The sequence below is a fragment of the Phalacrocorax carbo genome, chromosome 20, assembly GCF_963921805.1.
Source record: "Phalacrocorax carbo chromosome 20, bPhaCar2.1, whole genome shotgun sequence".
Lineage (NCBI taxonomy): Eukaryota > Metazoa > Chordata > Aves > Suliformes > Phalacrocoracidae > Phalacrocorax > Phalacrocorax carbo.
Genome location: NC_087532.1, coordinates 3,545,026 through 3,556,357, shown reverse-complemented (window position 1 = coordinate 3,556,357; position 11,332 = coordinate 3,545,026). Strand labels below are relative to the sequence as shown.

At 45.8% G+C, this 11,332-nt stretch overlaps 1 protein-coding gene across 1 annotated transcript; it reads left to right on the top strand.

Annotated features, from left to right (window-relative positions):
• The first annotated feature begins 805 nt into the window (after positions 1–805).
• Positions 806–10,798, top strand: SCNN1D (sodium channel epithelial 1 subunit delta). Its single transcript, XM_009511655.2, has 12 exons — positions 806–1,119; positions 1,961–2,213; positions 3,685–3,878; positions 5,374–5,477; positions 5,901–6,064; positions 6,645–6,743; positions 7,361–7,478; positions 8,032–8,110; positions 8,741–8,798; positions 9,576–9,631; positions 9,978–10,053; positions 10,327–10,798. Exons 1-12 carry the CDS (start codon positions 806–808, stop codon positions 10,738–10,740), a joined length of 1,929 nt encoding a protein of 642 aa, XP_009509950.2. The 3' UTR covers positions 10,741–10,798.
• Positions 10,799–11,332: the final 534 nt, after the last annotated feature.

Below are 11,332 nucleotides of genomic sequence, written 5' to 3'. Positions count from 1 at the left end.
AGTAGCATCTGCAATGCTTTATCCACATCCTAATTTAGTTAATCCCCTCTGTGGTTTCAGCTGAGGCGGTATTTTTCTTCACTTCCTTTCCTAAATACCTGTTTCTGCTCATCTGAACTATGAAACACCTACTGTATTTCATCTTGGAAGCGGCTGTGTTTCAGGGATGGCAGAAATTAATCCTTTTTACCTCCATTCTTCAGAATGGGAGATCATACAGCAAAAATATAAACCATATCCTGATTTGTCCCTTTCATTCACTTGAAAGTTGGATTTATCCCGATTCCTTGACATAAGGATGAAGCCACATTGCTAGTTCTGAGCCAGCCTTGTTTCAGGCCTATAGGCCAGCATGGTTCACTAACAATACACTCATAATAATTAATTAGTTACAGATGTGTATTAATGCACAGTGACACAGTGTTTCAGAATTAAGTGTTGGTCCTTAGTGTTCTTAGAAAGAACTACACACCCCTTTGGCTGCAGACTTGGCACCGTGTGTATTAGTCACTTCAACTTTGCATATCCATACTAACAGAGAAGTCACAGTGTAAGTGGGGTAAAATGCCTCAAGTTACTTCAGCAGTTGCACACAGAACATTTGGCTTTGCTACTTTCTGGTGTCCAAACTCTGGAAAGACAGATGAGCCTCAGCTCACGGTTATTTCCAGCTTTTGCTAACAGCAAACTCGTTGGTGCCCTGTTTGAAAGAGTCCATAGATTGACCGTGGTCTTTCTAAAAGGCTAATAAGATCTCTTTGTTTGTTTGTTTTTTTTCTTTATTGAACAGAAATAGACTTAGAGGATGGAGCAGGAAGTGGCAAGAGAAGAGAGGAAAGAAGGCTTAATTGAGTTTTATGATTCCTTCAAGGATATGTTTGAGTTCTTCTGTAAGAACACAACAATCCATGGCACCATCCGCCTCGTATGCTCAGACAGCAACAGGATGAAAACAGCTTTTTGGACTCTGCTTTTACTCGCCAGCTTTGGCATGTTATACTGGCAATTCGCCCTCATGTTCAGCCAGTATTGGGCCTACCCTGTTGTCCTGACCATGTCAATGCATTCAGAGCCCAAGATGTTTCCAGCCATTACCATCTGCAATCTGGACCCATACAGGTAACTGGTGCTTTCCCCCGGGCTGTAGTCATGTCTTCAGAGTCACAAGGGTTCAGGGAGAGCCAGCAACCTTATCCCTGCAGCCTGAGAGAGGCTGAAGGCGGAGGGAGGTCTCTCTGCCTTACAGGGGTGGAAAGGGCCTATCGTTATTTCCAAACTGGCTTTAAGATAAGATCTTGCTGGGGATTGTGCAACAGCATGTAGCAGTTTATTTCATGCACTGAGTCGGGATAGAGGGAACTCTACCTTGTGACTTGGTTTAAGCTGCTAACTGATTTTGTGCTCTGATAAAAACAGCCTTTCCCTGAAAAACGTGGCTACTGTGTGTATTCATTCGGAACTAAGGTCTCAGTCTCTGGAATGATGCGGGCTGGAGCTGATTCTGCTTGGTTTTTTGTACTGCAGAATGGCTTTAAGAAAACAATATAACTTCTGTGGAAGTTTGTGGCCCTGCTTGTCAAACAAGGTTCACACAGTAGTGGCAAGTGAGAAGCTTCAAATTACATAGTAAAGGAATTAAGTAATTTTCTCAGAATAATTATGTAATTGGCTGGCAGGAAGGCCAGTTTGTGCCGCTGACGTTGCATGGCTACAGGTTCTGAGGCTTTCAGTGCAGGATCCAGCGACTGGAAATTCAGCTACTGGAGCTCCTAATAAATTAAAGTTAGGTATGCTAAGCATAGGCACCCTAATTGCTGGGTTTTCTCACACAGACATCAAGGTCTGCAGAGACCAGGAGAGTACCCTTTCCACAGATACTGGGAAGGCGCATAAAATAAGGCGTTTTTGTCTAATAGAAACATGGATATTCACAAATAGCTAATATTTCTGTTCCTTGCAGATTTGAACTGGTTAGCGAACATTTGGTTCAATTGGATCACATGGCAGAAGAATCTATCGCTTTTTTATATGGCATCAACACATCAGCCAGCTCATTCCACATGAATGAGAAAAACATCCACGTAAGAGACTTATCAAGCATCGGAAATCTCAGCAGATCTAGCTTCAAGCTGAGCCAAAACTTCTCACTCTTGAGAATGTCTGACCACAGTAACAGGTCAGGGAAGAAGGATTCCAGCGTGGGCTTCAGGCTGGTGAGTGCCTGTCTTCTCTGAGACTGTAACCTGGCTACAGACACAAGCAGCGAGGACTGGCTGCTCCCAGGGGACAGAGGGGGAGCTTGCCCGCAGCGCAGGCCAGGGCCCCATCCCACAGTACCTGAGCAAGCAGGGACAGCACACGGACGGTGTCCACGTCCAACCGAGTCCAGCTCGTCGGGCGAGCTTGTGGCAATAAGGCAGGTTCAAGATCAGGCCGTGAAGTTAACTCACTCGGTCAACAGGGTCCGCAGTGAGGCAGGAGCACAGCAGCAGCCCTACAGCACAGCCCGAAGAGGGACTAAAGGCTCTGAACTGAGCTTAAATGAGCTCCTGGGCCCATGGGCAGAGGGTGTGGTGGGAGCCCCAGGTGAGGCTGCTCAGGGCCCTTAAGGCTTATCAGTGCACTCAGGGCCCTGACAAAGATCTCACAAGGTACATTCAAAAAAATGAGTGAAAAAAAATTAGTTTCAGTGCTGTACGATGACAGCTTGGAGAATATTTCAGGAGAGCCCATCCCCTCCTCTAACAGTTTACACTGATTGCCTGGATTCTTGTGAATTGAAACAATAGCAACGGTTCAATGGTCTTACACAGCCCACCCACCTGTAAAGTCCCTCTGGTAGTGACAAATTCAGCAGAGAATGGCAGCAGCTGGCTATGGGAATCATTGTACCCCTACCTAAAACAGTACAAACCATCTAGACTTAGCAAGTGAGCCTAGAAATAACAGAGAAACAACATGTGAGGATTCCCTCGGTGTCTAAATGCTGTGGTGCTGGGGGCACTAGAAATGTTGCAAATAAAACAAAAGACAGCAATAACAAATTAAGAGGATGAATACAATAAATGTGTATCTGTGACTTTGGCGAGAATGCGCGTGCTTCAGATTCTTCCTATCAAAAAGAGGGTTAGCATAAATATAAGAGCAGAAGCACGATGAGAGAGAGATTGATGTGGCTTGAAAGGCCAGCAATTTTTGCCTGATTATTATCGTCCTGCCCTACCCTGAAGTCCTTCACCAGGCCCGTTTTCACCAGAATCTGTCACTGTTTACCTAAGGCCTGAGTAAGAACAAGGAAAGGATCTCAGAACTTGGTTCGTGATTCATGGGTTGCAGAGAACTGCCACCAGCCCTGTCCTTCCTTCTCCCAGGGTACTTGAGTTTGCTTGTCTGCTCTCTTCTTCCTCTTCTCCCCTGCACTCATTCATATGGGAGGAAGTAACCCACCTAATTCAGCTTCAAGGAGAGAAGGTGCTTAGCGTGTAACAAGACGACTTCCAGAGGTCCCTTCCAACCTCAGCCATTCCATGATTCTGTGATAACTAAAATGATCAGAGACTTCACTTTCTGGAAAAGCAGAGGTTCCCCTTGGCCCTGTACCCAGTATTGCCTTTACCCCCGATCTCCGTTACCCTTCGGCTGTCATGTCCTGGCTGTGCTGAATGGCTCCCTCTCTTCTTCCAGTGCAATGCCACAGGTGGGAATTGCTTCTACAAGACCTATTCGTCTGGGATGGATGCAATTCTTGAATGGTACAGGTTTCACTACATGAATATCATGTCCCAGCTGCCAGTTATAATCAACATTTCTGATCATGAAGAGCAAATAGAAGATATGGTCTACTCCTGTCAGTATGACGGGGAGCCCTGCAGGCCCGGGTATGTTACTTCTTGAAATGCTAATTGTGATTTCAGCAGAACTCAAGGACTGGGGAGACTGAAGCTGAGCCCACACTTTCAGGCAGTGCAGGCACTGCACCTCATGGCAAACTGCCAGGCTGAGGCCTTGTGGGGGATACGCCCGAAAGAAAGAACAGCCTCTCATGATCAGAACATGGGGCTAGGAACCTAGAAATTACCCTTCTGCCATGACTTACCTCCGTGACTGTGAGTTAGTGTCTCAGGGTGTCAGAGAAGCCTAAGAGAAATTCAGCAGCAATTAAACCTTTACTGGTGCAAAAATGCATTGACTGTATTGAATCGTAAATGATTCATGTCTATCCGCATAGGAGGAGAGGCGCACGAATCCTCAGGTGTCCAGCGGCTAAAAGTGGGGTCTCTTCTTGCTGTAACAATGAAAAGGGAGGAGAGAAGGGGAAGAAGGCTCTCACAACTCTGCTGTAGTACTTGGCCCTGGAGCACAAAGATTGTTCTCAACTACTATGCCAGGAGGACTCAGTTAATGCCAAAAGGGTTTGAAGGTCTTTTTGCATCCTGTTGTCCCTAGAGGCAAAGGGCTGAGCTGCACTCGTGCTCAGCTGGTACGCTGCACATGCCAAAGGCAAAGCTGTACCTTCTGTTTCCTGCATGCCTGCGGGCTCCGCTGCTGGAAGCTCTTCCAAATGAAACTGATATACACCGCCCAAGACAATGCTGTGCCTCAGGCACCCATGAGCTATTTGCTGGCCTACTTGTTTTCAGCTGATGACTTGAGCAGAGTTAACAGCAGTGCACTCATCTGTGAGACAGAATAAGCAGAAGGCAAACTTAAGTGTTTTTCTAAGCACTTTCAGCAAAGAGGAGAGCGGTCTACAAAGCTTCTTGTAGATAATTTTGTGAGACAAGTCCTATCTTATCTTCCCTTGAGGCAACCGACTCTTACGTTCTTCTGCACTTAGTGTTTCTGATGCTTTCATGTAATATATCTCCATCTGTGCACTTGATGGTGAGCATCGTCACTTTTGAACATGTGTTCATGCAGCTCTTCTTAAGAGCTCTTATAAACTGGTGGGTTGTGCAGGCGGCCCTGGCCAGGGAAGTTCTGCATGATCATAATAAGCAGTATAATTTTTAAGAAAACAAGGAAAGAGAGAATCTATTTCTTCTATTGATTAGAGCACAGAATTGGTGTTTCTCCTATTGATTAGAGCACAGAACTTTAACCTGTCTGGTTGTTGGAAAAAGCAGGGAAAAATTTAGTCTATTTGGTGGAAGGAAAAGCAAGTCAGAGCTCTGAATTTGCCTCCTGTGTTTGCTGCTCTGGCTGTAACCTTGGCTGAGCAGTGAATCCCTGCACACCTGATTTTGTTCCTTGTCTCCAGTGAGTTGACAACCTTTTTCCTGTACATACACACAAACAAAACACATCCGACATAGAAGTAAAGGTATTGCTACAGTCAGAATTAAAATCCATCAAAATCCCTCTTGTTTTCAGTGACTACGTTCACTTTCACCACCCAGTCTTTGGAAGCTGCTATACTTTTAACAGCAAGGGAACAGACCCTTTTTGGACAGCTACAAAACCAGGAGTTCCTTACGGTATGTCATGTGGCAAAGGGTGGGAAGGAGAGCTAAAGTTAATATAATTTGACTATGGATTAAATATATGTCTTCTATACACGGCTTACTGACATATAGCCCTCCCTTCTGGTCTGGTGGCACAAATGATAGACTGTATTTGCTTGCTTCACTAGCCACATGTATATGATAGCCATATCAGCCATATCTTAACTTATAGCAAGCAGAATATTATTTTAGTTTTCAAGCAGAATATTATTACAGTTTTGGAGTAGGCTGGTGCAGTTGCTACCTGACCACTCACCAGGTCTCTAGGGAAAAAGAATGGCTCTTCTGTGAGCTAAAAACAGCACTTTGATCAGTGCTGAGAATTCAAGACGTGGTGGTGGTCCTATTTTGGCCCCAAATAAGTTATTACTTGCTTCCCTTTTCTTTGGTTTACAGGGCTTTCTCTTATCCTAAGAGCGGAGCAGAAGGATCACATCCCACTCTTGTCTACAGTAGCAGGTGTGAAAGTGATGATACACAACCACAATCAGACGCCGTTCCTTGAGCATGAAGGCTTCGACATCAGACCAGGCATCGCAACCACCATAGGCATTCAGCAGGTCAGCCACTTGCTCAAGAGCGTTGTTGCTTTTCCTTCCGTTTGCAGAATTTGTGAGGAGCTGAACACCGTGACTGACTCGTACAACGGGCTGGTGGGGCTCTCGTGGTCAGTTCTTGGCTGAGCGTGTGTATTTATGCAAGCCCTTTTTCTCCCTTCACTGCACTCAGGTTCCCGTGGGTAAAACAAAATTATTCCATATGTGCAAGTGACCTTTTGGTCCCCAATAAATTGGGGCCTGATTTGTTTTACACTGAGGCTCTGCCACCTCTTGTATCTTGTTCCGGCTCTATGCAGGGGGCTGCATGTGTGCACTAGGATGAGAACCAACGTTCAGAAGTGATTTAGTAATTTTGCCAAGATGAGTTACTGCTTGTCAGCTGGACACTGGCTGACCCCGTGCACTCCCCTACCTTGCCCTGTTACTGTACAGGGTTTTTAGCAAGGTACAGCTTGGCTGCTCACATGTCTTTCTATACTTCCTGTCCTTTATATGATGCTCCATCCAGTTAAGTTTAGATGGTGATGGCTAGGTCCAGTTAAAGCTCCTAATCACCTGGGCCTCTTTTCTGTGTCCACAGGATGAGGTGAATCGCCTGGGTGGCAATTATGGGAAATGCACGACTAATGGCAATGATGTGAATGTTAAACTCCTGTACAACAACTCCTACACCCTGCAGGTATTGTCAGAGCGGCTGGCCGAGGCCCCAGCTTATTCAGAGTGGATGAATAGTAAACAAGTCATACCTTACTGTCCAGAGAGCTGCAAATCAGCAGGTTCATTGCTGGAGATAAGAGAGATCCGTGTTCCTCTTTAAAGAAACTCACTAACAGGATAACTTTGCATGTGCTTTACTGAGTGGGGGTGCTCAGTCCCAGGCACTGGGGCTCTTCCCTCCTTGTAACGCAAGAGAGAACAGCCAGTGAGCCAGTCCAGGCAGCTGGACTCTTATAGTAGGACTTTCTTGGGCCATTGGGCCTTTATCTGTGTAAGTAGTTGCTCCTGGCTCTAGATGCTTGGGCTGTTTAACTGAGGTGTTACTGGGCATAATGAAACAGGGGGCTGGGGGAAATGCTTTCTTGCTGAGTTCAATACTGTTTTCAGAGGTAAAGCCAAGGAATGAAAAGTGAAAACCTTTTGCATCGTCATGCTCTAGTAATGGCTGGTGTCTTTTTTTGCATCAACAAAGTCTGTACGTTGCCTCCTAGCAGCTGCGTGCTACAGACTCACTGAACAGATTTGGGCGCATGAGAATTTCTGGCTTATCTGATCTTTTATGCCTTCTTTATTTTCCAGGCTTGTTTGCATTCCTGCTTTCAGCACATAATGGTTCGAAAGTGTGGCTGTGGTTATTACTACTACCCACTGCCTCCCGGTGCTGAATACTGTAACTACAATAAGCAGCCTGCATGGGGTAAGGGCAAACGACGGCTGTATTGTCCTTGGCGGAGGGGAACTCCTTCCTACAATAGTCGCTGGTTCCATGACTCCTTAGGTTACTGCCCTTCTACTTTCTGCCTATTTCATGCTTAGACTATTTCCTCACATCACTGAATCCAGCCAGACGGCAGATGCCTTTCTGTGTGTTTGCATGGATATCAAGTTAGTACATAAAAAACCTTGATGCTGTCAAGCATCCCTTTATTAAGGACACTAACATAGGGTCAAGCTCTTTCATGTTACCGGTATTGGTGTAAGACAAAGCTTTGAATAACTTCTCTTGGTTTTCTGGTTGGCCTATCCTCAGCAGAGCCTTACAGGGAGGGCACGTGCGTTGCACACAGGTGATTAGCTCGGCCGTCTGGAACCATCCCAAAGTGAGAGTGAGCCAGAAACAGGTCCCTCTGAGAGCGTGCTCCATGCTCGGGACGGCCGAGTGAGGGCAGAGGTTTCGGTAGCCTCCCGTCTGGTAGCCTTCCATCTCCTGGGGAAACGTCTGAGTGTGTTCCTCCCATTTCTTTCACCAGGTCACTGCTTTTACCAGCTGTACAACCGGCTCAGGAATCATCACCTGAATTGTTTTGACCAGTGCCCCAAGCCTTGCCGGTAGGTCACAAAAGTAGAGCGCAGTAAGCACCAGCTTGCAGAGGAAGAATTACCCCAGTGGAAAAGTCAGCAACTTAGTGGAACGTTTACAGACCAACTGGGCGACTGAATTTTGGTGTTTTCAAACGAGAGATTTCAGTCTGATGTTTGACCCCAATACTGAGAAAGGAAAAAGATGACAGCATTAGACAAATTAAATAAGAACTTTATGTGTGCATGACAGCAGAGAGGGGAAATTGTTTTAATCGTGCTGAAATGTTTTAAACCCAAACCAAACTGACTGTGTCTTTTTTCAATCTATATTACTTTTCTCGGCTCACCGTTTTTATTGTGAGTCAATTTCAAAATGGAAAGACATAATTTTAATGCAAAATATCAAATATCTTGGTTTTGAATGCATCATAGAAAAGTTATCGGGATTTTGAAACTGTTCTAGATTTCCGAACAGTTTTCGGGCAGCCCCTGCTTTCATTTTCTAAGCTGGCTTACAAAGCTTTTTCCAAGGTTATCGAGAGCTGACCCCAGAACTTCTGCTTTGGGCAAGTAGTTAGCATTGTTAAACTCCTTCATATAGTCCCTTTTAAGTGCCAAGAGTCATAGTGATCATCATCTCCATTTTTATCTTATCAGGGAATCACTGTACAAGGTGTCTGCTGGGACAGCTAAATGGCCATCAGCGAAGTCTCAGGTAGTCCACACGGACAACTGCTATGTTTAGAGGGGATACTGTATTTACTGTGGCTGTTGGAACATTGAAGTTAAGGGTGAAAACAATGACTCAGGCAGCAGCAATGGAAGTGGCAAATAAAGCGAACTGGTCCAAAACCTGCGCCCAAGGGAACGACCCTGTAGTTAAGATGCCAGACTGAGGTGCTGGAGAGGTACATTCAGTTCCAGTTCTAATCCAAACTTCCTGGTGACCTTAAGTAATTCGCTCACTGCCTTAGTTCCCACCTACAGACCGGCGTTATTGACTTTTTGCTTCCCGTGGGTGTTGTGGTGTAACAGCTCGCTCATTACTGTTTGTGAGGTGCTGCAGGGATGCAGCGGAAACTTGTGAGTCAATAGGTGACCTCTTGCCATTTCTCATGTTCTAAAGGTAAATGGCTGTTTGGGCTGTATGACCAGGTAATTAATTAACGTGAAATAGGTGATAATGTAGATGTAAATACAACCAATACATTTTAAAAGAGGAAATTATTTGGTGGGGTTGCCATTAAAGGCAGAATTTAAGACTATACACACCTAAAATATCAGGGTGCATTTCCTTGCCCTTCTGGCAAATATAGCTACTACTTGACAGCTATCACTATATGTTATAAACACAATTATAAACTCAATTATATCTGTTTTTATTATTCGCAATAGCCATTTTATTGCTTACGAGCTCTACATTTACAACATATTAAACATACAAAAACTCAGAAGACAGGCTTGCCAATAACATACATATGCTCTGCTGCAGGACTGGATCCGCCAAGCTCTAAGGCATCAGAATGGCTATAACTCCACCAGCAACAGGTTAGTCGCTGCGAGAAGGTACTTCTGTTAAAACCGTGGGTTAGCTCTTCATCCTCGCAGAATGTGTAGGTGTCGGCCTGGAAAGGGGGGACAGGAGGAAAAGGTACAGGGTCATCCAATAAATTTCCCGTCTCTCCTCACAACACTGTAAGACAGCCACTGCTGTAAACTTTTTCCAAGCTCATGTTAAACACCCTGAGGAAGAAGAAAGCTTGAGCGAGCGGTGAGACCCATTGCCTCGCAACCAGCATGTAAAATCAAGACGAGAATGCCGGCAGTACCTTCCGCCGGGTGAATGCCACGTGGCCATCCCGCCGTTGCTGACTGCTCCCTTTCTCCCACACAGGAATGATATCGCCAAGGTGACCATCTTCTACCAGCAACTGAACTACCAGTCTGTGAACGAGTCTCCTCTGCTCTCAGTAGGTTGCACAACATCAGCTCAAAGCATTGTTACCTGTCGTTAGTTATGGTGTGCTGTGTGTAGTTGGAGGGAGGATTATTTACGGCTCCCGAGGTGGGGTGGGGTTATTCTTCTTAAGGAAGAGACTCGAAAATTTCACATCTTACACAGTCACACAAAATAACTCCCCAAATGGCCAGCAGCTACCTGACCTGCTGGCAATATGCAATAATTTCACATTCCTGGAGCTCTGCTGTGTTTGATAAACACAACCCTTTAATTCTTTCCACAGGAGAATCTGCTTCTGTCCAGCATGGGAAGCCAATGGAGTCTCTGGTTTGGATCCTCAGTGTTGTCTGTAGTTGAAATGTTTGAGCTGCTTATAGATACGCTAGTCTTGTCCCTCCTCTTCTGCTACCAAAGGTTCAGGTCAAAGAAGACATTGAAAGTAGCTCACACTCCTACCATCCCCAGCGTGAGCTTGACCCTAGAAAACTACCGAGTTGTGCAAGAAGAAGCTGGAAAAGGTGATGATTCCGCTCATACTCACCCTTCTGGAGTGACTGTTGCTGGGGACAACAACAGTGACCTGCATCTTCAGCCACTCTCCAGCAAGGTGGAAATGCCCGAGCTTTGCCCGGATGTGGTGCTTAATGGATTTAGGTACACGAAGGACAGCTCTTTGGAGGGGGAACCGCACAGCTAAGGACGTGTTCGCGTGCACAGAGAAGCGGGAGACCTGAAAATGCTCAGGTGCCGTCAGAAAGGTTGCAAACAGGCATGTTCTGGATCCACGAGCTGCGAGCACCTGAACGCCACACTGCTGAGCCTGGCAAGCCTCCTCCAGCTGTTACAAGTTCATTATTAAACCATCCGTGTGTCCTGGATTCAGGCATCGTGCGATGTTCTTTTGTTCCTAATGAGTATCTGGGGAGGGGAGAACTGTACTTCCACTCTCCGGGACAGTCGTCGAGTCCTCAAAAAAGCCTATTCATAGCTTTTAACTTTTAAACCCTTGTGAGGAGATCAGCCCGTGGCTTCAGACAGGCCCATCTACATTTCACAAACGTACTCAAGAGAAAAGTCAGCCTGGCTCTCAATGGAAAGATTTCCAGTGGAGGCTACGGAGCGTGCGCTCCCACCAGTCACGGTGCCTCGAGGATGACGGAGCATGTAATAACGAGAGGTGGCTCTGATTACAGCTGTGCTCCTCAGACACCTCCATCCTTAACCTATTACTGTTGCATTTTGAGGACAATGTACAGAATGCTGCTGCTGAGATGCTTTTAGACTTAACC

What these genes read in the sequence shown, in the direction of transcription:
- SCNN1D (XM_009511655.2), top strand. Translation starts at nt 806, where the DNA reads ATGGAGCAGGAAGTGGCAAGAGAAGAGAGGAAAGAAGGCTTAATTGAG. An exon ending in TGCAATCTGGACCCATACAG is followed by an intron (nt 1,120 to 1,960) that starts GTAACTGGTGCT and finishes TGTTCCTTGCAG; the next exon opens with ATTTGAACTGGTTAGCGAAC. An exon ending in CAGTGCCCCAAGCCTTGCCG is followed by an intron (nt 8,111 to 8,740) that starts GTAGGTCACAAA and finishes TTATCTTATCAG; the next exon opens with GGAATCACTGTACAAGGTGT.